Source organism: Diplotaxodon limnothrissa, linkage group LG23, assembly GCF_057381915.1.
Source record: "Diplotaxodon limnothrissa isolate DT_005_m linkage group LG23, D_limnothrissa_male_GT1.1, whole genome shotgun sequence".
Taxonomy (NCBI): Eukaryota; Metazoa; Chordata; class Actinopteri; order Cichliformes; family Cichlidae; genus Diplotaxodon; species Diplotaxodon limnothrissa.
Window position 1 is genome coordinate 20,382,340 of NC_140617.1, and position 25,069 is coordinate 20,407,408.

At 39.9% G+C, this 25,069-nt stretch overlaps 4 protein-coding genes across 5 annotated transcripts in view; 1 reads left to right on the forward strand and 3 right to left on the reverse strand.

The window, feature by feature from the left end:
- LOC146607939 (uncharacterized) overlaps nucleotides 1–25,069 on the reverse strand; it is a 200,538-nt gene that overhangs the window by 81,396 nt on the left and 94,073 nt on the right. The window lies entirely within an intron of this gene.
- sft2d2b (SFT2 domain containing 2b) lies at nucleotides 1,670–8,040 on the reverse strand. Its single transcript, XM_085348525.1, has 8 exons — nucleotides 7,852–8,040; nucleotides 6,121–6,210; nucleotides 5,951–6,036; nucleotides 5,727–5,808; nucleotides 4,566–4,601; nucleotides 4,418–4,476; nucleotides 4,292–4,321; nucleotides 1,670–1,831 (listed from the first exon to the last, which is right to left on the reverse strand). Exons 1-8 carry the CDS (start codon nucleotides 7,918–7,920, stop codon nucleotides 1,795–1,797), a joined length of 489 nt encoding a protein of 162 aa, XP_085204651.1. The 5' UTR covers nucleotides 7,921–8,040; the 3' UTR covers nucleotides 1,670–1,794.
- On the reverse strand, nucleotides 8,807–12,543 carry LOC146607949 (uncharacterized). The gene is made up of 4 exons (XM_085348529.1): nucleotides 12,247–12,543; nucleotides 9,535–9,759; nucleotides 9,348–9,446; nucleotides 8,807–8,914 (listed from the first exon to the last, which is right to left on the reverse strand). Exons 1-4 carry the CDS (start codon nucleotides 12,538–12,540, stop codon nucleotides 8,807–8,809), a joined length of 726 nt encoding a protein of 241 aa, XP_085204655.1. The 5' UTR covers nucleotides 12,541–12,543.
- Nucleotides 13,646–23,408, forward strand: LOC146607950 (uncharacterized). Of its 2 annotated transcripts, none has more exons than XM_085348500.1 (12): nucleotides 13,646–13,740; nucleotides 14,911–15,113; nucleotides 15,866–15,934; nucleotides 18,647–18,742; nucleotides 18,830–18,928; nucleotides 19,011–19,134; nucleotides 19,226–19,526; nucleotides 19,620–19,666; nucleotides 20,527–20,639; nucleotides 20,844–21,357; nucleotides 22,423–22,878; nucleotides 22,987–23,408. In XM_085348500.1, exons 1-12 carry the CDS (start codon nucleotides 13,737–13,739, stop codon nucleotides 23,199–23,201), a joined length of 2,241 nt encoding a protein of 746 aa, XP_085204626.1. In that variant the 5' UTR covers nucleotides 13,646–13,736; the 3' UTR covers nucleotides 23,202–23,408. The 2 variants fall into 2 exon arrangements, with proteins under 2 accessions (XP_085204626.1, XP_085204627.1); XM_085348501.1 differs by having other exon boundaries at nucleotides 18,650–18,742.

Sequence of the window (25,069 nt, forward strand, 5' to 3'; positions counted from 1 at the left end):
CCATACTGAAATAAAATGAAATGTTGGACTGCTGTTTATAGACTGTTTCAGTTAAATATCTGCGAACTCCGGGCCCAGACGAAGAAAGCAGCTCCTTAAATAAAGTCTAGAGGATAAATATGAAAACATTGACTCTTGGATGAGGAAAAATGTGCAAACCAATTTAAAAAGAAGCAGATAACCAAGTTCAAAGTGAGACGAAACAAAAGAGATTATGGTTTTTTTTCACCTGAGAAAAAGTTTGTTCTAACACGTGAAACTCTATGACCAAGATTTGGTATTAAAATCATGTAATCCTGCAAAAAATTAAATATACAAATTACAGTAAAGAAGAAAACACTTTGACTTTTAAGGCAAAACATCCATTTAAAAAGTAAAATGATCAAAAGAAAAAGTGAGCGCACACCGTGTGGCGACAGAACGCTGATCCGTTTATGTGCAGCTGTGCTGGAAACAGCAACGAGTACCTAACATTTGATGCTCCTGAACGCAGTCGTGGCCACTATGGAAGCTTGTTTTCACCACTGAAAAAGACTTTATTAATGAATTGAAAATTAATTGCAAGTCAAAATTTCAGCTCATTAAGAAGTTGAAATTTAAAAATATGCAATTCTAGATTTTGAAATAATAACTTAGAGCTGCCTGTGATGGGTTCTTTTTTTTTTGCAGTTATGAAAACGAGCTTCCACAGACCAGAGTTTGTTTCTGTCTTGCAACAGAAGCCAAAAACAATCAAAACAAAAAAAAAAATCAAATCTGCATCGCCCCCTGGAGACTTGGCAGTAGAAAGTCAAACTAAATATCTGGCAATGGTCTTTTTGTGAATGGAAAACTTAAGATGGGAATCAGATGAGCTGAATCAACAAACCCATACTGCACCTGAAATGTTAATTTGTTCAAATGTATGTAATGACTTCTTGCCACAGATACTGAGTTGGAAAGTGCTGTGATAACAACTTCAGGAAAATTGAAATTTTAGGACAAAAAACAAAACAGGAAGATGCGAACATCAGTAACACTTCAAATCAATATTAAAATGAGAAGAGAAACTCGTGGGACCTGGTTTATCTCACATGCTAATGCAGCTGCTTCACTGAATTTTAAACTCATGTAAGAAAATACTGAGTGTTTCTTCTTGAGTTTTTATTTTTTAAATAAACATTTATTTTTGTCTTCAAGTCTTTATTGCCAGGAGAGCAGGTCAGACTCAAACCCTGGCCTCTGCATTTGGTATACGTCCTTTACTCTATATTAGAATAAAAGATTTATAAGGGGTTTACTGCCTGTTTTGATTGTTTGAATTATTAGTAATATGATTATCTACATAATATCCCCCCAAAAGCAAAGATTATTAAAGTTTTAATCATGTTTAGGTGATTTTTCTCATATTTCAGCTTAAAAAGATTTACTCAAATATTTTGCTGATGATTAAAATCATTGATTTCTGTTGACTAATTTACTAAACAAAGTTAAACTGTCACATTTTGATCTCAAACCCAGACGTCCAGCTCTACCAAAACAGTTTGATAATTATTCACTTAAGAGAATAGTTCAGTGAGTGAACACTTAGATCTGCATACAGCTGCATCAGATGCTGAAATAAACTGTTTCTTTACTGCTGAAAATAAATAGAAACCAATTAAAGGAATTCAGGCACTATGAACTCTCCAGCTGCATTATAAACTGTTAACAAAAGCCTAACATAAACGCACCACTACCACCATTAAGTATCCTGTGTCCTGATTGGTCAGACAGGTAGTGACTCAGAGGGGTGGGAGAACAGGGCGGGGCTTCCTAGATGCATAGTGAGAATAATTTTATGATGGCATCTCTGAAAATGAAAGAAGGAGAAAAAAAATGACACATAAAAGCATTGCAGATAAACACAAATGAACAAAACTACGCTGAAAAAAGTCCAGAAAAACTCCACTTTATTTTGCTTCAGTGCTTAAATGATCAGGTTCTGTCAGCAGCTATAATGACAGAGTTTCACACAGGAATACTTTATGGCTCCATTAGTGTTAGTCATAGCTGTAGTGTTTCTTTTATCTATAACAGAAATGGTAACATGATCTAACATGAATGGTACTGGCTGTGAAAACAAATCTGGAGTTCCACAAAGCTCTATCCAGGGGACACTACTTTTTCCCTCCACACATGCTTCCTTGTAGATCAAATTACAGATGACTACAAAATCTTATTTTGCTGTGTTTCCACTTACAACTACTTATTTATGTAAAATGGCCCGCCACCAGGCTTATGGTTAAAAAGGCTGAATAGGGGTAATTAACCCTTGATGCAGTTTTCTGAACTAAGTAGTTTCTGCCATAACCCCGCATTTCAGCCTTGCGTACAAAACAAAATGACTGTGTGTGCATCAGACATTAGTGATGCATAGAGAAGCTTAACTATCTATGAAGCTGTGTTTGGAAAAAGCCAGAACAGTTATCAAACCACATCTTTGAGATATACTGAGATGCAGTATATCAAAATGCATATTTAAGGGTAGAGGGGAGGAAAGCATTAAAGAGGCTTGTAGAAACGGTTTGGATTAACCTTGCTAATTCAATTTGCCCCATGCTGCATTTTGTTAGAGACATGATAATTGCAAGTGGGTTTAAATCTAGCTTAACAAAAAAAACAAAACAAAACATGGGTAATTACCACTGTTAAGTCGAGTATACAGAAAGGAAACATTGTTTTTAAACAGGGTACAGGCTGCACATAAATATGACCTGCATTTACTTAATAGCGAGCATGAAAACTGAAATTTTAAATACGAACCTGACATACAGAACCAAATGGTTGCAAACAACCTCGCTTCACCCTGGATCAGGATTTTAACGTTGATCAGAACTTTATGGAAAAGGTCTTTTGCTCCATGAGAAAAAACAAATCTCATGGACCTGCACTTACAAAATTCCTTGAAAATCTGGTGAAGTCCTGAATTTTCAGGCAAACTGAACATGTGTTTGACACCATGCAGTTTGCTTATACACCACATACAAGAGTAATATCCTGCCTCTGTGACAGAACTTAACTTTCTAACAGTTGGAGGAAAAATGGGTTCGTGTTTGACTTCAGCAACATATTTTAATCAGATATTTTTTTAGAATAATTTGACATGAATAGAAATATTGTGTGCAGGTCTTGAGTTTTTAAACTAAGGCCTCAGCCAAGCAGGCTTGAAATGTCTGACATGCAGACATTTCTGGCATTAAAAACCTCAATATGGTTGCTTTGATTGCTAGCATATTGCTGCAATTGCCCACAGCTTGCATGGTAAATGGACTGGTTCTTATAAATCGCTTTTCTAATCTGCTTGAGCTTTGAAATCATTTTATACAACTTGTATAAATTACCCATTGAGACACACATTTATACACAGTATCTTGCCCAAGGATCCTTTGGCATGCAGACTGGAGCAGCCAGAAATCGAACTACCAACCTTCCAAGTGGTAGCTCTACCTTGCATGCCAGCGCCAGTGCAAATGAAAGATTGAAAGTGAGCCATCTACATCTTCAGTTTCAAAGCAAAAGTTGTACTTTTCCAAATGTCTTAATTGCAACTTTTACTTTTAAGGGGAATGGTCTCCATTTTGAGTTTGCATCGCAGTTCTCTCGTTTCACTACTTCTGCTTCACTGTATGACTTTGTACAGGGAGTTTCATAAGGTTTATAAAGTTCAGAGTAACACGGCATAAAAACAACTTTGTTCCGGTAGCCGTGAATCAGAGGAACAAATTACAGCTTTTATACACTTCATGATAGAGTGTGGATTATTTATTATTCATTCTTCTTCATTATGTTATGCTTATCTGTCGTTTGAAAATGGATGACTCACCTACTGCAGACAAAGTGTATGTGCAGGCACAAACACAGTAATCTGAACCTGAAATATTATCATGGCTATTATCAACATATAAGTGTCCGGTGCTTTGAATGCTCAGTAAGAGCAGAAAGTTAAATTAAAAACTATCTTTTAACCAACCTCGTGCTTATGATGGGAAATTACAGTCAAATCAAAGCCTATCACGTTAACAAAGCGTCTATATATCAAAGATCTTTCCGCAGAAAGGTCAGCTACTGTAAAAAAACTTCCTAGGAAACATTTCTACAATCAGAAATTTCACAGCAGCACATGTGTATGTAGTACAAGTTATTCACTTTAAAGGTTAATACTTTTTTTATGCCTTCGAACAAGCAAGACTAAAACCAAACCGCCCGTCGCCATCATGTTTTTATCTCCCGAGGAAACGCACACTAGTGAGATCAGGTGTGTTTGTCTTACCTGGCGAATGGGATGTATGAGAGGCCGTACCTGTGGGATACAGCAGCAGCAGTCAGAGAGGTAACAAACAGTAACACGTGTGTGTGTGTGTGTGTGTGTGTGTGTGTGTGTGTGTGTGTTTTCTACCAGGTGAAGGCCAGAAACTGCAGGATACAGAAGAGCAGAGCGAGGCCGTTGTTCTTCCACTGCAGAGACACAACAACACGAATCAAACACAAAAACAACACAACACGACTCGCTGCATCCAAACGTTTCATCGCAGTTTGTTTCTCACCCAGAACGCAGCACAGAGCGTCAGCACCAGACACACCTGCAGAGAGAGACAGTTTCACTCAGGTGGAGCTTACAGGTGAGTTTCAGCTACCTGTCGTTCATCAGGACGTCACGTGGCTTTTCCTGTAAATTCCTGTAAACTCAGTTTTTGGAGCATGTTTGGACAAATTATGAGAGAAATCCGCTTTATTAACATTGACAAAGCAAAAATGATTCACTCCGTGATTAAAAGATTGAATTGATCTTCATCATCTTCAGCTGTAACTTCATCTTCAGCCTTAACCTGGATACAGAGATTAGACACTTTAAACTAGATTTCATCCACAGTTAAATTTGCCAACGCAACACAAATGCAAAAAACCCCCAAAAAAAACAAAAAACAGATGAAAGCTACTTTAAGCTGCTCCCAGATTCACAGCAGGTAGATCCACATGTTTGATTTACTGAATAAACCTTATGGGATATGCCTCTCAGCCCACAATTGAACTACCTGTATATGTAAACTACTACACTACAGACCCACTAGAAACCTTAGACACACATAAATAAGGTAAATGCAAATGTGGATAAAAAAAAATGACTGAAATGTAAAAGTTATACAGAGAGGATTATTTTATTTTATTTTTTAAATAGGAAACCTGTTTTTATGCCCTCTACCTCTCACATTAGTCACACTGGTCAGGTTTTTATTTATCATTGTTTTAATGGTGTTTATTTTTGATTGGTTTTGTTGACTGATTTCACTGTGTTCTAAAATACTCCTGAACAAAAACTAGACTGGACTTCCCACAACCTTGGCACTGACTGGGGACCAGTTCATCTATAGCGCCAAGAATCAGTATCGGGCTTGAAATCCTACCATCGTGACAATCCTAGCTGGACCCCTGCTGTTTGTGTGTTCAGTTTCTTCCATCACTGTGTATTTGAGAAATTGCTCTAATTAAATCAACATGAGGACAGAATAATGAACATCTGGACTTCTTTAAGCTTCGTGAAGATGTCTCAACTTTCATCCAAGAGCTGAAGAAGCTTCTTGGATGAGAGGTGAAATCTACATGAAGCTTAAGTGAGTCCAGTAGCTTTCTTTTCAAGCTCCTTAGACTACCTTGATCTGGATGACTGAGAAACTTACAGACAATAATGAAAAGTTATTTGTTCTCACCAGCATGATGACGGTGGCGAGCACTCGCTCTTTAGCCCACATGGTCTTCAGCTGCCGGCACGGACCCATCAGGAACATGGTGCTGAAAAAGAAAAAGATTTCGTCAGTCAAAGCTCTGATTTCTACCACTAGAGGACGACGTTTCCCTTCATAAAAACACTGAAGTCAATACCGGCCCTCAGTGATGATGGGTAATGTAGTATCAGGTTAGGTCTGCTTATTACCTGGACAGAGCGCAGATGTTTCCCAGACTGTAGAGGACAGCGAACACAGCGAGACCAAAGCCAGGGACCCACAACAAGCAGGTACCCTGATAAAGGAAAACAGGAAGTCACCACAGCAAATCTTTTGTCATAGAAACAGTAAACACAGTCCAGGAGTGTCTTTTACTCACCAGGATGGAGCACACGACTCCTAAAACGAAGCAGATCAGGAAACCCTTCACCCGTGTCCCCCAGGACAGCGTCGATGCCTGATTGGCTCTCTGCACAGAATTTGTCGTCATTAGCATCATGATGATCTCACAGACTAAATGTTTGCTATTGATGTTTATTTTTTAGTTGGTGACTTTAGTATTAAAGGAGTTTAAATTGAAGATTGTATATTGACTCAGAATTCATGAAATTGACATTAAGAGTCTTTAGGTTATTCTTCTTTGTGTCAAAGGCAAGTAACTAAAAGCTTTAAAGTGAATGAAGACTAATAACAGCTGTTACTATTGTGACATTAAAGTGTAATATCTCAGAAACATTGTTCAACTAACATTTACTCTTCTTCAGTTAACCAAATTTAAACGGTTTTAGCACTTGTTTAGTGCAGGCGAGTCTAACACGGCACCAAAGCGTCCGATTCGACCCACTGGACGCTCATTCATCACTCCAGCTTTTCAATAAAAAGCACTTTTGTTCATTTTGTGGCGATGCTTGATGGAAATGTTTGGCAAGTTCAAACCACAAAACCACCACTAAAAAAAAACAACTGAGGTAAAATAACATTGCCTTATTGGATAAAACAGACAAATTTTACCTGTTACTTAATTATTCAGCGAATCACAAATCTTAAAAAAATTGCAATAATATTGTATCGCAGGATTCCTGTTGATTCCCACCTTTAGTACCTGGGTTTAAAATCTCAGTTTTTCCACCTTTGCTGAGTCCAGTGAAGTGACTCTTCACTAATCCTTTCAACTATTAATTTAAAAGATGATTAAGTGGGGAGGGTGTGGGAAAATGTGACACTTTAAACAGCTGCATATATTGACAATAGACAATAGAGTGTGGGAAACTGAGCTGTTTTAATTCTCAGGCCGTCAGGTGGATGAGGTGACAGGTGTTTTACTCTAATTTAAGGTTAGAGATTTTTTAAATCCTGGTTATGGTTCATGTGAGCGTGAGCAGAAACTTCCATATACTCTTTAATGAGGGAGGTCTGTTGTATTTGAGCTTATGTGGCCTAACAGTTAAAATGAGTGTGACAGCCCTGGTTCATGACAGCAGTGGTAGTCTATCCAACAGATGTCAATTTGATGATAATAAAAACACAATCCCGCCCCGAAATGCACATTTGCGAGCCTCTAAGTATTTCAAATGTGGAAGTTATTAATGCATTGACTTCCTTAAGTTACAACTGTCAAAGTTATTAACTATCAAAAGTAACTTTATTGCCTTACTTCTAGTGCAGTTTTATGATTTGTGCAGAGGTTAAACAGAAAGAAGCAGTAGTTTCGCCTGAATTAACTATACTTTACATGAACATTTGCTTTTATCTTATAACACCAAGTATGCCGAATTAAACACTATAGGTTCCTCTTCGTTATATATATTATCCATGTAATGATATCTATCTGAGAATAACCGGGACATTGAAGGAAAATTAAAATCGGTTCACTTCTCAGCCATGTTCTGCAGCGTGTTACTTTCTAAAAGCGCTTTTACGAAGGTTTACTCTGGATGAACATCACACATAATGTTTTCCCCTGGAGGTCCAAGTCACACTGGATCTAAAAGTACCATTTTGAAGTCTGTGAGTTCACACCTGGCTGAGTTATATCTGCAGATTCTGGCACTACGTCCGTTTTAACAGGTTAATTTAGCGAAACCAGCTAACCGGCTAAAAACAACATCACCTCCAGTATGCCGCTCCCATCTGCGTTCCCATCATCCTGCCCGCTCAAAACCTTCTTCAATTTATCCATGAACTCCTTTTGTTCTTCAATAAAGGCGATAAAACGCTTCTAAAATTTCCAGAAGCTTCCCAAGCGCTGGAAGTTTCAGGTGTTTTGGGGCGGTGAAGTTACACCGAAGAGAAGAGCACATCAACAGGTGCAGCACTTCCGCCTGCAGTACCGCCCCTGGCCACAATGCACACAAAGGAGGCGCTGTTTCCTTCAGTTCATTTATTGGTAGAGCTCGTTCAAAATTGATTACAGAGATAACTGAGTGATTATCCGCAAATAAAATATAGGAATATTCACACCAAAAGACAAATGAAATGATAAAATATAGAACAAGAAAAAAACAAATAAAAACAGAGCATAACAGACTAGCAGAAGAAACTATAATTAATTTTAGAAATAAAAAAAACCCAAACTTTTTCTAAGACTGAGAATTTGTTATGTCTGCACCATATTTTTCTCCTCGGACACAATTACATTTTATTTTAAAGTCATTACTGATTACTGTTAAAGTTTCCATAAAAAGAAGACAAAAAGAAAAAAACATACATGGGGTTATTTTGGTTGTTCTCCAGCTTCAGCGCTGGTCCTTTACTATATGACTTATTTGTATCACACTGAGACGATATGGGTGTTAAAACAGGGAATACACTCCCTTATTCTCAGGATAACCTGGTTGTTGAAGCCAGTGTGGCTCAAAATGGAGACAAATAAAAGACAGAGGATGTTTCCTTATATAAATACTGAGTGCTAATCTTTTTGTCTTTTAATCTATTAAATAACGTTTTGCGTCAAAAGTCAGGCTCCTCTTCTGATAATATTCTGAAAGACAATGATAAATTCACTGGGCTCTAATAAAGCGGTTATCCAATAAAGTCCAGTTTAACTGACATTTTTCTTGGTGATGTTAGGGGATTGTGACCCTGCTGGAGCTCCAGTAAGATGGCTGTGGCATGGACACCTGAACGTGACATGTTGGACAGCACTGTTTCCTCCACAACCACTCCTCGATACACTGAGGAGAGAGAAGGCATGAGAGAGTACGTTACCATCATGGAGTCCTGGAGCACCAGCATGTAGAGGAACAAGACCATTGAGTCAAAAAGATGTCTTTGTAGTGGTTGCATCTTTTTCTCACTAATGAATGGCCTAAAATGTCCCAGAGGAAGACTGGACTAACATGTCTTTCATTTCTTACAAAATCTTAAAAAGGGGGAAATCAAACTTGTTTTAAACCTATTTTAGTGACTCTGTCATTGTATGAGTGTCTGCAGTCATCTACTTGACCTCTTCAGTGTCATCCACCTTAGACAGGGCCTTCATTGGACCTCTATAACCCTCCAGGGTCCATCTGTCTGTGCTGAGTTTACTTGTGACCCGTCTATAGTTGCCCAACTTTTAACGCAAGAAAAGGTTTATGTGTTGATGTTGTTGCTGGTATGTGCTACCTCTTTGTGGAAGGTGTGTGTGCACTGTAGCTCTCTGGTGCCGCCAGCGCCGTTATTTAAGTCGTTATGACAGATCAGACACACACTATAAGCATCGCTCTGGAACACACAAACAATTAAAGTCACAAAGAGCCTAAAAACACAATTTAATTTTGTCTTATAAAAATCGGGAAGTGCGTCTACACACCAGCGACATGACGTTACGTCTTCTGAACTGTCCCCGCCTCTCAGGTGGCACAACCTCGGGGATTGTGGTTATGAGAGATTGCCTGCGCTCTGAGGTGGGCACAGCGGCCTCCATAGGTGATGGAAGAAGGCGGCGGGAGGAAGAGCGACGCAACAAAACACTCGCCGTCACCGGAGCCTGAGTGGACGAGTGGAGACGAGACAGCTGCATGGCCGACAGAGTGGACTGAAGACAAAAGATCAATTAATCAATCAAACTTGATGCAGGGAGCATAAACGCTAAATGCAATTCAAAGTAATTTACAGGCACAAAATGCTGAATACGAACTGCAAATATAGTATATAAGATCATAAAGCAAATTAAGGAGAAAAATATGACTAATAAAGTTAAAAAGTACACATTAAAGTCAATACTCACTATACAAAACTGAAGGATGATTTAAAAAACTGAAATGTCAGTGGACTGCTTATAATAAACATTTAACTCATTACTCTCTGTAAATATTTGCCTTCCTTCTTTCACACAGTTTTATTTCTTTGTTTCTAATTTTTTTCTGCCGTTAAAAAAAGTCTTGAACAAACAAAAGACTCACTGATCCAGTTATCCCATTAACAAAAAACAAACAAGAACATGTACCTAAAAGCTCCATTAGCACCTCTGGGAGTCTTTACTTCCCCTATAACCAAACTGCAAGGCTGAAGCTTAGAAAACAGTAAACAAGACATTGGTTTATGGATGACAGAGTGTTCATGAGCTGTGAACACCCTGAAGACTGAAAGTATGACTGATATAAACTGATACAACTGGTTTGTAATGGTAACTGCATTAAAACGGGCACCATTTTCTCCTGATCATCCTTCACTACAATGTTATGAAAAAAGGAAAGAGCTAGATGATAAAGTCTTGAAACAAGATATCCATCAGTCTCCTACTCGCTAGCCACCTCCTCCAGGACCTCTGAGGGGGGAGCAAGGTGAATCCAAGACAACTCGAGGACAGACCATCTCCAACTTCTTTCTTCTGGTTGCAAATACCTGAATCCCCTCACCTATGAGGCGTCCAGGATGCATCATAACTCGATGTCCAAACTACCTCAACTGGCTTCTTTCAGTGTGCAGGAGTAGCAGCTCTGCTCTGATCCCCTGTCTCAAAGGGAGACCACAGCCATCAAAGGGAACTCGTATCTTCTGCTTCTATGTGAGATCTGATTCTTTTAACTCTTTTTTTAACTGCAACAGACAAATACAGTGCCACCTCAGTGCAGACACTGCACCAATCTGACTGTCAATCACGTGCTCCTCTCTTCCCTGACTTGTAAACAAACCCTGATATAAACTCCTTCACTTTGGGCAGCAGCTCACACCCAATCCATAGTCGGAACCCATTACAACACATTATTGTGAACTCACGGTCCCTCCAAGAGAAGGATGAAGTCACTTTGATTACTGGCAAAATTTATCTCTCTAAAAATTATTGAGATACATGATGATACATCAAGACACACGTTTCACGATATTCCAACAACATGAGTAGGGTTATCTTGCACTGGATTACAAATTTCTAGAAGTTGTTTGTGACATTAACCCAAAAAAAGCACAGACAATGTAACCACAGTTAAATTACCACACTGGTTAAAGGGCAGACATTCTTAATGCATCATCGGTTGCCATCCACTGGAATCTAAGCGCAAGCCCGGCACATTTTCAATTCCAGAGTCCTATGATGCTCTCTTCCAGTTATTTTTCTTGTGATATGTGATTGTTGTATTTTTCAGGGTAAATTATATAGTGGTGCAGAGAAGTAAATGGCTGTGTTTACCTTGTGGGATGGACATGAAAGGTCTCCATGCTTGTCTGTTGGGTTTTTCTGGTAGCAGGCTAAGGATTTGTTCAAGTTGGAGGCAAATTAGATTAATTATTAGGTTCCTGCCAGGTACTCTGATAGTAGCTCTATGGATTCTGGATACAGTCTGAATACATCAAAAAATAGACCTCAGCTGGGAAGCTAAGGCTTAAGTAATGTTTGCCAGATATCATCCCAAGTTGTTCTTACCCAGTGTGCTCTGGGACTGCCACCAGGAGCATCAGATGCCCACACCAGTTTTCAGACTGAACTTCTTCTGGTAGCCTGAGCACTATATCTTATCTTTGAAAGCAAGACCAAAGACTGCATCAAAAAAACTCTTTGGCTCCAAGAATTTCCCAAATTCCCAAATGCCTGTGGACAAGATATTGCAATGCATGAATTCAATTCTCATTACCTTCCCCATCATGGCAAGACGGGAAGCAGGTCATGCACAAGTTAAAAGGAGCGACTGACCACTGTATCCCAATTAGACAGAGTATCCACACAGCCAGATGGCCATGACCGTCTGGACTAAATGACTCTTCCTGAATGATAAAGGAAATGAACTTTTTTTTGACCTTGAAGACAGCACTTGACAAAATGAACAAAATCTCAACAAACAACCTATTACTGTCTGCTCTTGAGCTTAGGACTGTATCACTAAGGAATGTTTCCAATTTTTAAGTATTTGAAGAACTTCTTGTGCTTAAGTTCCTGTGATTGACGACTTGTCCACAACAACATTTGAATCTTGATTATGGCTCAGCATATCAAAGAAGGCAAGCATTAATGACTACCCCTCCCTTTGACCACACACTACTGCACTTTACAGTTGGTCTGGAGTTGTACAGTTACTGGTGTTCTTACCGGACATGGCAGTGATGCTCGGCGGCCCGACTTTACCGCTGCCGGAGGCTCTGGGCTGCTTCTGCTTTTAAGTCTTCCTCCCTCTGACTCGTCATCTTCATCTTCTTCCTCTCCTACTTTACTCTGCTGTTCCCCTCCCCGGTACCGCTGCATCCAAGTGTTGAAAATCCTGGCATCTTCCTCATCATCATCCTCTTCCTCCTCATCCTCCTCCTGTTCCTTATCCTCTGCTGTTAGAGCAAATGGGTCCTCGGGGTCCGAAAATACTTCAGCTTCTTCTCTGTCAGGATCCATTACGAGGATTTGTATGTTTACCCTTGTGGTGCAGAACACTACAGCAGCAACAAACAGACTGTTTCCTGATAAAACTGTGGTGTAAATCGTGAAAAAGCTACAAGCACACTTTGTTAAAAGCTACAATAAATTATTTCAATGAAGAAACAAGAAACACAGCGGCTCATTTCCAGCATTTGGCAACCAGACGGCCATAGAGGAGGCCAGCAGGAGCCGAGGAGCCTCCAAGGAACAGGCCTGACTGTCGACCTTTCTCCACCCCCCGCAGATCCATCCGAAGTCCACACAAAGTCCGGCCTCCAGCTCTTCCACATTCACTGCTGGTATTGTTTGTGTTTTCTGTATTTCGAGCGTCTCTTTGCTCTCTGTGCTGCTCTGGCCTGAAGCCTGTTAATCCAGCTACTGAAATCCAGGAGAGAGAGCAGGGAGATTACTGGACAGGCTTACAGGATCTGTGTCACTTCACTGCACCCCAGCTCTTTATTGATTAATGGTGTAATCAATCTGATAAATGTTGGAAACCAACACCAGCCCTGTGTGTTTTATTTTGGCTTAAAAAAAATTCTAATTAACAATATAATATTTTATAACAAATATTTAAGATGGAACATCCTGCACCTTTATCAATGTACTAAAATGTATTTAAATATATATTTTAAATAACTGAAAATGCCTCATATCAGTATTCATATCAGTATTTAAACATTAATTGTAATATTTATTTAAATTACAAACAATTTCAACTAATGATTTTTTTTAATTGTTAACATTTTTTCTTTAAAGTAATTATCAATATCAGATTTTGGATTTTAGTTAATTGATACAATTTTGTCCTAATCATGATTTTTGCTCTCTAACTCTTTATAGAATTAAATACAATCATATTAAATAAATAAAGTTTCTCAACTTGTTCAGGAGTGAACCTGCTGAGGAGGTAAAACGAGGATAAACTCTATTCTTAAGCACAAATAATGACCTTTGAGCCACACCTGTTCCACTCACCTGGATCACCGACGAAAATAAACCCCACTTCTACGCACGCGTGCACCGGATGTGTTTCTTTGGCTTTTCAAAAAAGGTTCCGGTATAAAGGGGGCGGAGCCGTCGGTAGCTGTAGTGTAAACAGTTAACCGTTAGCCTCTGTAGCTAACATTTTGGAAAAAATTGGGCTTACAGTGAGTGGGTTTGCACGCGGAATGGGTATGTGCTTACTACTCTGTTCTCTTATCGGTTATTTTGGTGCTCTTTAAAAATAAATCAGGATTTTTGTCTCTTTTGATAATTACCGAGCTATAGACAGCTAGCACCAACTTGTGCGCATGCACCCATACTAACCAAACTCTATGCAAAAAATTTGCTTTTTAAATATGTTCTTAGTTTTTGAAACGTTAATCTTTATTGATTAGCCTCTACCAGCTGATAATAAGTCGATTGTAGCTACATTTTAATTCGGCGTATTTGTAACGCATCAAGCGTGGATTGCTTATGATAAAAGTCGTATATATCACTGATAGCAGATGGCTGCTTGTATTTTAACGGTATTTAAACTGTTAATTAGCAGCAGTTTGGCTGTCATGTAAGTCACTAATCCCTGTATTGCCAACAGTGCATTCACAATAGTAGAATAAGCTGTAATTCACCAACACACCAATCATTTAACGATCACTAATGTGACTAAAGGTAAACATGACACTCCAAGGTCTAAATAAAGCTATATTATATCAAACTGTGCCGATTTAAAACTATATATTGTAATTATTTAGATGTATTTAGTGCGGTTTTATTAAATGCATTCAGTCGATCATAAGCATTGACTTTTAAAATGCTGAGACTTTTTTTTTAAACAGAGTTTGGTAGCTTCTTTTGTCAGGCAAACTCCCAAGTTACATTTTTCAAACTTCTGAATTCTCTGGTTTAATCAGAAGATCTTCAACATCCTGAAATATTTCCACCTCATTTGTTTACTGATAACAGTTTGTCTGTTTATAAATTGTAATAATTATCAATATGATTAGGGTGTGGCCAAATTGGCACACCTTAATGAGCCTTTTTTTTTTAATTTTATATGGGCACATCTCTAATTTACCTCCCCTGACAAACTAAAGTATGTTACATTCTGAGTTTCCTACATATTGTTACAGTTGCATTAAGTAAATGGTAAATGACCTGTATTTATATAGCGCTTTACTAGTCCCTAAGGACCCCAAAGCGCTTTACATATCCAGTCATCCACCCATTCACACACACATTAAGTCACTGTAAGTAAGAATAACATTAGAGTCCTGGTTGGTGTGGGTGCAGCAGCTCCTGACACTGACCCAGATAAGTGATGCTTCCTGCTCTGACATGTCAACCTGTCCTCTCCGGCAGCTTCCCTCCTCTCCCTCTCCTCCCTGCGTCTCCTCGTCCCGCCTCTCCGCCTGCTAACAGCGGCGATGTGGCAGGTCGCACGGCACGAAATGGTGAGGCATTATGGGATGCTGGAGGACTTTGTTTCCCTGGTGACTGAGGCCGTCCCGCAACTGCTGACGGACAGACAGAGGTGTCTGCTGCTGCTGGCTCTGAGGGCAAAGGTTGGTGTTTTGCAAGGAGAGAATGTAACACCTGAATTTGAAGGTTTCATGCACTATCCAATAGTTCCCTTTTCCCACCTGTTTTTAACACATTATGTTGGCTGGATAAGGAATAACAACTTTAAGTGTTAATTAAATCTTTACCACACCTGGTGTAAATGATGTATATGTCATGCATGCTGTACAACATCTGAGAGAGGAGCCTATAATCTGTGTGCCTGGGTATTAGTATAATAGCAACAAAGATACTGATGCAATTTTCATCTCCAAGTGACCTTCGATATTAAAAATAAATAAAGCTTCTGAACAAGTGATGAAATATAGTAAGTGTCGGAAGTCTTTATCAAGATGGTTGCATACTGGCTAGACTTTACTTAAAGGTTCCTCTTGTGCTGCAGAGTGCCTGTTCTGTAGTAGAAAACCCCCAAAGTCCCCAGAATGGTTTTATATTAACATTGATAATTCCTAGTTTCCACAGTGTTTAGAGGACGAAACAGTTACAGGAACTCAGGAAAGTTCATGCACAAGTGTTAGATAAGCAATGTAAATGTAATAAATAGGGGGGGGGGTTCTCCGTGGTGTTCCTCAGGGTTCTGTTCTTGGTTCATTTGAATTTCATTTGAGTTATTTTATAGTTAGGTATATCAACAAATGTTAAAATCTAAACTTTAAACAAAATAGAGTGTGTTACTTTTCCTTTTTAACATTGAAGGGACATGTCAGATTATGTTGTTGTTGTTTTTTTTCTTTAGGTCACGTTGTCAGAACCAAAATCAGCTGCCATCCATTCCCACCTAGACAGGATCCACTCTGAGGCAACGGTGAGACCACAAGTAATTCAGACTATGACTGTGTCTAAAAATTATTTTTATTCAAACTGTTTCCTGTGATTTCAGTAAAGGATTCAACATGAAAAGTCACTTAACTGGAAGCAATTGATTAAATCCTTTATTTCATGACAAAATCAAAAGAAAACCATGTTAATAGTGAGTGTGTGTCTACAGCTCTTCAGCTTGTTAAATGTTTGAGCAGCACTAAATCGGGACCTTTCTCAAAAAAAATAATGACTTGAAATTCTCTCATTTAATACCAAAAGCATCTCTTTGCTCTCTGTGCTGCTCTGGCCTGAAGCCTGTTAACCCAGCTACTGAAGCCCAGGAGAGAGAGCAGGGAGATTACTGGACAGGCTTACAGGATCTGTGTCACTTCACTGCACCCCAGCTCTTTATTGATTAATGGTGTAATCTGATAAATGTTGGAAACCAACACCAGCCCTGTGTGTTTTATTTTGGCTTTTAAAAAAAATCAAATCAAATCTAATTAACAATATAATATTTTATAACAAATATTTAAGATGGAACATCCTGCACCTTTATCAGTGCACTAAAATGTATTTAAATATATATTTTAAATAACTGAAAATGCCTCATATCAGTATTTATTTTACATTTTTTTAAACATTAATTGTAATATTAAATTACAAACAGTTTAAGCTAATAATTTTTTTTAATATGTTAAAAAGCAGTGAATCATTAATGCAGCACATTTCAATATTTCCTTCTTTAAATGAATTGCTATGACGTTTTCGTGCTTTCAGTCGTCCATATCTAAACTTTGATTGTACAATTGGTCTTCATGACATCAACCATGTCGTTGTTCTCCATTATCAGTTGAACTTCTGCTGCCTTTCATGCAGTCATGTGAGAAAATTAGGACACCCCATTAAATAATCTGCTCTTTATTAAGTAATGTTCATATAACAATGTCCAATCATGTTTTCATGTATTACTGGAAAAGAAAGTGACTTAGTTGCAATTAAACAACAACAACAAAAAATTACACATTTAAAAAACAAATGTGAACAAAAATGTGTATTTTAATGGAGGACAAAGTTAGGACACCCTACCCCCTAATAACTAGTGTTGCCCCGTTTGGCTGATATAACTTCAGTGAGACGCCTTTTACCAGTCTCTGACATCGATCAAAAGCAAGTTTGGTTCACTCCTCAATGCAGAATTCTTTCAGCTGTGAGATGTTTGGGGGTTTTCTGGCATGTACAGTCTGTTTTAAGTCACCCCACGTGACATGCAACGTCATGTTGCAGTGTCCAGTTCCGCTTCAGCTTTAATGTTTTTTTACAGATGGTTTCACATGTTCTTCAAGCACCCTCTGATACACACAATTCATGATGGATTCTATGATGGTGAGCTGGCCAGGTGCTGCTGCAGCAAAGCATCCCCAAACTACAATACTGCCACCTCCATGCTTCACAGTTGGTATGACGTTCTTTTCTTGGAAGACTGTGTTTGGTTTATGCCAAACATGTCTACTGTTCTGGTGTCTAAATGATTCAGTTTTAGACCCATCTGTCCAAAGAATATTATTCCAGAAGTCATGGTCTTTGTCTACATTCACTCTGGCAAACTTCAGTCTGCCCTTAATGTTTCTCTTAGTGAGCAAAGGTTTCCTCCTTGCACACTTCCCATGAAAGTCAAACTTGTGTAGTCTCTTTCTGATAGTAGAGTCATCCACTTTCACGTTGACAGTAGCCAGAGCCTGCTGTAGTTCCTATGATGACATTTTTAGGATTTTTGATGACTTCTTTGGGCGTCTGCTCCGCGGGTGAATATGCTTGGACGGCCAGACCTGGGCATGGTGGCAGTTGTTTTGAATGTCCTCCACTTGTAAACAATTTTCCAGATGGTGGAATGGCTGATGTCAAATTCTTTTGAGATCTTTTTGAATCCCTTACCAGACTCATAAGCGGACACAATTTTCTTTCTGAGGGCATCAGACGGCTCTTAGATCTCACCATGGTGCTCACTTCAACACTTCAACAGTCAGGAGACCACCAAACTAAATCTGAGGTTTAAATAGGCAAGGCTCCTTTAAAATGATGGTTAAAGATTTACTGATCATGTGCACCTGACGTGATACACCTGTGTGTGATTTTAACCATTTTAAGTGGGATAACGGGTGGGGTGTCCTAATTTATTCCACACCAGAAATTGTTTTTTAAATTACATTTCACATAAAGTTTTAAAAAGGCTTTTCTTATTTTTAATTGTTTAGTTATATTATTTGGATCCCTCAGTATCATTAAAATTCATATTAAATCTCCATATGTCCAAATATATTTTAAAATATACAGGCTTTCATAGGGTGTCCTAATTTTCTCACATGACTGTATTAGCATTACCATAAGAAAACGTATGGTAATGCATACCATATACCGAGACATTATTTTAGGAAAAAATATTTAATGGTTTCTTCCTGTGCTCATTTGGCCAAGAATTAACAGCTAGAATCAACAATGGAAACGAGTCTTAGAAAATGACAAGAAATAAGCAGAAAAATTATTATTAGAAAAATTATTAAGCAGAAAAATTCTTGGAGACTAATAAAAACTAGCATCATTAATGATACGACCACCCATAAAATTATAACTAGAAAAATAATAGTAACTATTGGCTGATGTCCTCAGTTGTTGCTGAAAATAAAAGTTTCTTTTTGTGTCTCGTCTGTTCTCTCAGCAGCTGGATGAAGACGTAAGCGAATGCTGGTCTGCTTTGTTGATGCTCACCGACAAATTGATAAAGAGTCCAGACAATTCTCAACGCCTCCTACAGGTCAGAGCTGCCACCTTGAATTATCAGCTTCACACAAAGCTTCATCATTCAATCGGTCCATCGTTCACCTCTGTGCTTGTCTTCCAGGAGGTGTTTGACCAGAGGTTTGACTCCGCCCTCCAGTCCCTCATATCTGACTTCCTGTCCAGGATCGAGCAGCTCTTTCCTGTTCCCGACTTCAAACAGGTGATCAGTAAAACCTTGAACAGTCAATCTAGTAATTCTGCTGTATTTCATTTTCATTTATGTGGCCATTCATCCATCTCAGGCTGCCTCCTGGTTCGATGCTGCCCCCTCTGGGCTGGAGGACTGTCTGCAGAAGGCGGACAAGGATGATCTGAGGGAGCTGCTGACCAATCAGACCTGTTTACAGGGACAGTCACTGGCGACAGGTAAATAAGTAATCAAGAACTAATCAAATTAAATGAGAATCGGACTCAGTTTTGCTGATCTTTAATGTTTTGGCGGGGGGTTATTTCTTAGTGGGTTGTGATACAGAGGAGACCCTCCTGTCTGTGTGGTCCCACCCCCTTTTCACTAAACTGATCAATCCCAACCCTCCTCCACCTGAAACGGAGATCCAATCAGATGTGCTACCTGAGGTTAGTAGCCCCTTGCAGCTGGATGTGGAGCTGGTGAAGGTGGAGGTGGTGGTGATAACAGAGGACGAGCAGGAAGAGATCGAGGAGACTGTGACTGGTTCAGAGCTGGAGGCGTCCAATGAGAGCTCGGCAGCAGTCGGCAATGAATGTGTAGTCACACCTGTGGTTGTGGAGGTGGACAGGTGAGACCTTTTTTTGTTTGTTTGTTTTTTAAATAATCCTGGATCCCTCAGAGTCCTCAGAGCTTGAAAATATAACCAGCTTTTGCTTGTCAGGTTGAGGGACTCATGTGGAGACATTGTCAACCAATCAGAAGACACAGGTAACACACACACACACACACACGCGCGTAGATATAAGCTGTGTCCCAATTCCTAGGCCACATCCTTTGGCAGCCACATTTGTAGGCCGTTTACATCACAGCCAGACTTGAAAGTTGGGTCGGGTGTATCATTCGTAGCCCAACCTATCCCAGAATTCATAGCGCGGCCCAGCCAATTCCCATTTCCAACAATGGCGGCAGCTACTTAGTTTTAATATGACTCTTTCTGGGTTAGAAAATAAACTTTTAAGGTATTTTCAGGTGAGAATGTAGCTGTGTAAACTTCAAATATTTGCTTGGTTTATCGAGACATCACATATTTGCAAATATGCTCCGACGTTTTCTGAGACGTCTCTTATCCACCAACTCGATAGCTGACCGGGAGGTCAAGGCTCACTAGAGCCGGTGAGAACAGTGGACTCCGGCACATTGTTTCTAGACCCTGCACGGTCTTTCGCTACTCAGGTTAAACATGATATATAAGTTATTAAATAACTTTAAAAAGTTATTGTTTGGCTTTTTTCAGTATTTTATTTGTTCCTGAGTAAATCGGTTTGGCTGACATTAGTTATAGTTTTCACACAGCTGAATAAATGTCAAACAGAAAACTGATTAAACAGAAGCGTGAGATGGTCGAGAATGTACTCTAATGTCCTGTTATAATTTAGATAGCAAGGAGTTTATTGAACTCCACTGAGAAAGCTGGTGACGTAAATCTGAAGGCTAGACCGTCCTATTTCACAGGACCCGGCCCACGTAGACCACGAAGGCCGGGTCCTTCAAAGGATGCGGCCTAAGAATTGTGACAAAGCTATAGAAACTGAACTAGTCATTAAAGCTTCCTGTCTTTCTTCAATCAGATCTCTCCTGCTCAGAGGTCACAGCTAATGCTCTGCACAGCATTTCCCACAATTCCCAGCGTGTGGCTCACAAGTGTCCTCAGTGTGGCAAATGTTTCATCTACCGCTCACAGGTACTGTGTCAGTGTCTCAGTGTGGCATGACAGTAACTATATGGTCACTTTTTTGTCTGTTTGAACAAAAAAAGTATCTTAAAATAAATCAATAAGACCACACATAAAAATGAAAACACATTTATTTATTTTAAATTAAAAAAAAAATATATATATACATCATATATACATCACTCCCTTAGATGTTTGTCTGACTGTCTGCAGGTGATCCGACACCTACGCACTAACAGGTCCTGCGGTTCGGCCTTAACGACGTCCGTGCTCGAACAGACTCAACCTGGCGGCGCTGACAAAGAGCCCTGCCTCCCTCAGAATAGGCCCCCTCCCCGACCCGTCAGGTCTCTGTCCTGCTTCCAGTGCAACGCCATGTTCAAGACCAAAGCCGAGCTGCTGTCGCACCAGCGCACACACCGGGCCCGCCCCATCTACCACTGCGTCCAGTGCGACAAGGAGTTCCACCATCTATCCAGCCTGACCAATCACAAGCAGACACACCTGGACAAGGGAGGTTTCACCTGCAGCCGGTGTAACAAGGTGTTCGAGTCGGCCAAGGACAGGGACGCCCATCGGCTGCAGCACCGGCTGCCCGACCTCACCTGCACGATGTGTGACCAGACGTTCAGCTCACAGACGCGGCTGCTGCGACACCTGCAGACGCACTCGGTGGAGGGGGCGAAGCTCCGCTACAACTGCCGCTTCTGTGACCAGACCTTCTCAGGTAGACCACTGAAAGCGGTGAACCCCACTAACTCAGAGCACTTTCCACAGGCTCATTGACCTCTGCAGCTTAGCAGCAGATCTGGTTTTAAAAGCTCAGCGAGGCGGCTGTGTGTGTTTGACTCACTCGGTGAGCAGCAAACAGCAGGTTCACATCAAGTTCATCTGAGTCAGCCCTCTGTTAAAGATGTTTCTGGGAAAAAGGATGACGGTGGAACAAAACATTGCTGTTGAGCTGCTGCTCTAAAACAGTCAAGAGTCTGATGCTTTCATTATTTTCCTTTATAATTATTTTCCATTTCAGAGCTACAACACAATGTTAAAAAACGAAAAGCCTGCTCATCAACAACCGTCATCATCTGAAAATTTATTTTCCAAGAAAGAATAATTATTTTTCATCCTATTAACCCTGAAGCGACAAAAATACTTGGCGAAATAATCGAGCGCTATACTTTTTATTTTTTTACTTTTCCTCACACCTGCTCAGGTTTTGCAGTCACATGATTGTTAACCATGTACTGTTAACCTGCCCGCTGTTTTCTTCCCTCCCCCTGGTAACCACCGTGTGCTAGGGAAAAAACATGAAAACCATCTCAAAGAGGTATTACACAGCGAGTCGTCAGTGTTTTGGTCACTAGCACTTTGCTGCCAGCTGCTGTAAAACAAACACGTGAACAGAGCCTATAGAGAATTTGTAGAGCTCATCTTGGGAAAGTAAAACATTTTCAGATCATAATTCACATTGTAAAAGCAGCTGCAGGATTTAGGAAAGGGTTTCATTACATCCAGTGTGGTGGCAGCTCTCGATGCACATCTGATTTTTACGCAAAAAGGAAACAACACAAGCTTAATGAACGAAATGGCATTTATACTCACTGTCATTTTATTAGATACACCTTATCAGTCCTGCGTCCAGTCCTTGTTTCTTATTTCTGTGTTGCGCAGATTGAACAAAGGTGATGAAAACATTCCTTGGAGATCCTGATCCATACTGGCACACATCCATGATGTGAGTCTCCTTTTCCCAGAGGACGTTAAACATGTGTTTAAATGTTTGTGTCTCCAGGGGTGACCCAGCTTCGTATCCACCAGCGCACACACACCTTCCGCACGTACCAGTGCGACCTGTGCAGCAAGACGTACGGCTCGCTCACCGGCCTGCAGTCCCACCGGGCGACCCACACCGCTGAGAGCCGCTTCCTGTGCTCGCAGTGCGGCAAGCGCTTCAAGACCCGCGATGGTCTGGAGGGCCACCTGAGGACACACACTGGGGAGCGGCCCTACCGCTGCCCCTACTGCTCCAAAGACTTCACCGCGCTCGCTGGCCTCAACGTGCACGTGCGGCGGCACACCGGGGAACGGCCGTACGTGTGCACGGTGTGCGGTAAAGGCTGGCCGTCCGGCGGTGACCTGCAGAAACACATGAGGACGCACACGGGCGAGCGGCCCTATGTCTGCCAGGACTGCGGGAAGGCCTTCTCCATTTCCTGTCACCTGACTGAACACCGGAGGATACACACAGGTAAGACAGGAAGCTGGTCACATGATCACGGTACACAAAGATATGCTGTCGTAACTCCAGATGCTTTTGTGCCGGTTCTGAACCCGCGCCTCTCGGTCTGTTTTCCAGGAGAGAAGCCGTTCTCGTGTCCGGAGTGCGGGAAATGTTTACGGAGGAAGTTTGACCTGAAGAAACACATGTTGTCCCACAGCAACATCCGTCCCTACGCCTGCACCTTCTGCACCAAGAGCTACACCCGAAAAACTCACCTGAACAGACACCTGCTCACACACCAGACTGCCGACAGCGAGGTGGTGGTGGTGCAGGTGGTCGAGGAACCCTGAGGATGTGCTTAAATCAGAACTGTGCGCGTTGTACGAGTTTCATGCGTTCATTCCTGCAGTGAGTGAATCGATCGCAGATTCCCGAGTCTGAGTCGACTTGTGGTGATGCAGTTTGAGGTGGGAGCAGGTGATCTGCGTGGATCTGATTTACAGGCAAAACTAACAGCTGGAAACAACAGAAAGCAGTTCTGCAACTTCAGCTGATGAAGCGAGTTTGATCATTCATTCACGAATCAAAGAAACTTTATTTTGAATGTTTATTAATATTTTATTTGTATTTTTTTAATACTTAAAACATATTTTACTGATGTGTTTTTATTGACATGCTCTCATTTACGTTTTTCTTACATTCAAACATTTTTATTTTACTATAAATGGAAAAAATCTTCAAATGTATGAAAAATGTAAATGACAACACAATCGACTGCTCACCTGAATACACAAGGTCAAAAATCAATCAAGTTGAAAACACATAAGTATTATTTCATAAAAGTATTAATTAATTATTAAAAAACAGTAATTAGGTAATCATGCTCAAGATTTATAGAAATAATAATAAATAAATACTAATTAATAACAATGAGCATAATAAATATTTTACATGACATTTATTTTTAATATTTTGTGAATGACATGAAATATAAAAGTAAATGTTTCACTCTTAAGTCTCGACTAAGTTAGCAAAAATGTCAGTAATGTATAAATAAATAATGGAGTATAAATTTTTTTAATGTTTAAAAAGGTAAATATAAAACATGGAACATAGTAAATTTTTAACATTGCAGGTAAAAACTTGATTCATTCAAATTCAGTATTGATAAAGTAAATTTCTGGTCTCTCATTTTGTATTGAAACTAAATTTCACTCAGTTTCCAGCTGTTGGTCAAAAAACGTCAGATTTTTCTAAAGTTTTACAAAGAAAATTCAAATATTTGCCGCTCAGTTCACAGCTGCATCACCGCAAGCTTTACTGATGAGCAGCGGAGCTGAATACGCTGTCCTGTTAGTGGAGTAAGTCCAGGGTCCGTTGCTTCAGGTGCTGTTGGTAGTAAATATAATGAATGACTGTTTTCTTGTACAGTGACACGTTACATTACTACATCACTAATCTGTTAGTTTCACATTGGTGGGAAGCGCTTACACTAATAGGATAATAAAAGGCCATTTTTTTCATGATTTTGACTTAAAAAGATGTTAAATTCTTATTTTTGGTGATCTTAAACGTGAACATTGCAGACCCTGAGGTCGACTGGAGCACGTTAATGTTTACTCTGCTGTTAAACAAAGTGTTTAATCAATTTGTGTCACTGACTCTGTTTACATGTACAAAAATTGTTCCAGCCTTTGTCCTTAATCTGAAATATACACCAAACTACAAACCTCTTTGTTTGTCTATCTGTAGTTGGTATTATTATGTGGTATAACAAGATCAACCCAAACAAGTTTTTAAAGTTTTCAGCTGTCTGAACTCAGCCTTCATTTATCAGTCCTCCAACAGTCTTCTTGGTAAGTTCAGTTTTTCATATTTATACAAAAAAATCATCTGTTCTGTATTGTGCCATAACTAGTTGAGCACAGCAAGGAACGGGGCTCCACCTTGTGGCACTTTTCAGCAATTGTGCTCTACTTTGTTAAATTATAAAGAATGGAGATAACTAAATCAGGGAAATTAAACAACCAAAATCTTGTCTTCTCACCCAAAACACTTAGCCTCTAAGGCAGGAATACACACACACAATCTGAAACACCAAATCTGAGTCTAAATAACAGAGCATCTTCAATGGGTCCCTTATCCTGCCAACAGATTTTAACTACCATCTTGGACTGCAGCTTGCGATGCAGGTCCGTGAAGAGCTTCTCCACCTCTG

Coding starts and splice junctions, on each gene's coding strand:
- sft2d2b (XM_085348525.1), bottom strand. CDS start 7,920: ATGGATAAATTGAAGAAGGTTTTGAGCGGGCAGGATGATGGGAACGCA. Junction 4,602..5,726: donor TCGCCACCGTCATCATGCTG/GTGAGAACAAAT, acceptor CTCTCTCTGCAG/GTGTGTCTGGTGCTGACGCT. Junction 4,477..4,565: donor CGCTCTGTGCTGCGTTCTGG/GTGAGAAACAAA, acceptor GTGTCTCTGCAG/TGGAAGAACAACGGCCTCGC.
- LOC146607949 (XM_085348529.1), bottom strand. CDS start 12,540: ATGGATCCTGACAGAGAAGAAGCTGAAGTATTTTCGGACCCCGAGGAC. Junction 9,760..12,246: donor GAGCATCACTGCCATGTCCG/GTAAGAACACCA, acceptor TTTTGTCTTCAG/TCCACTCTGTCGGCCATGCA. Junction 9,447..9,534: donor GACGTAACGTCATGTCGCTG/GTGTGTAGACGC, acceptor TGTGTGTTCCAG/AGCGATGCTTATAGTGTGTG.
- LOC146607950 (XM_085348500.1), top strand. Junction 18,743..18,829: donor ATTCTCAACGCCTCCTACAG/GTCAGAGCTGCC, acceptor CTTGTCTTCCAG/GAGGTGTTTGACCAGAGGTT. Junction 19,135..19,225: donor GGGACAGTCACTGGCGACAG/GTAAATAAGTAA, acceptor GTTATTTCTTAG/TGGGTTGTGATACAGAGGAG.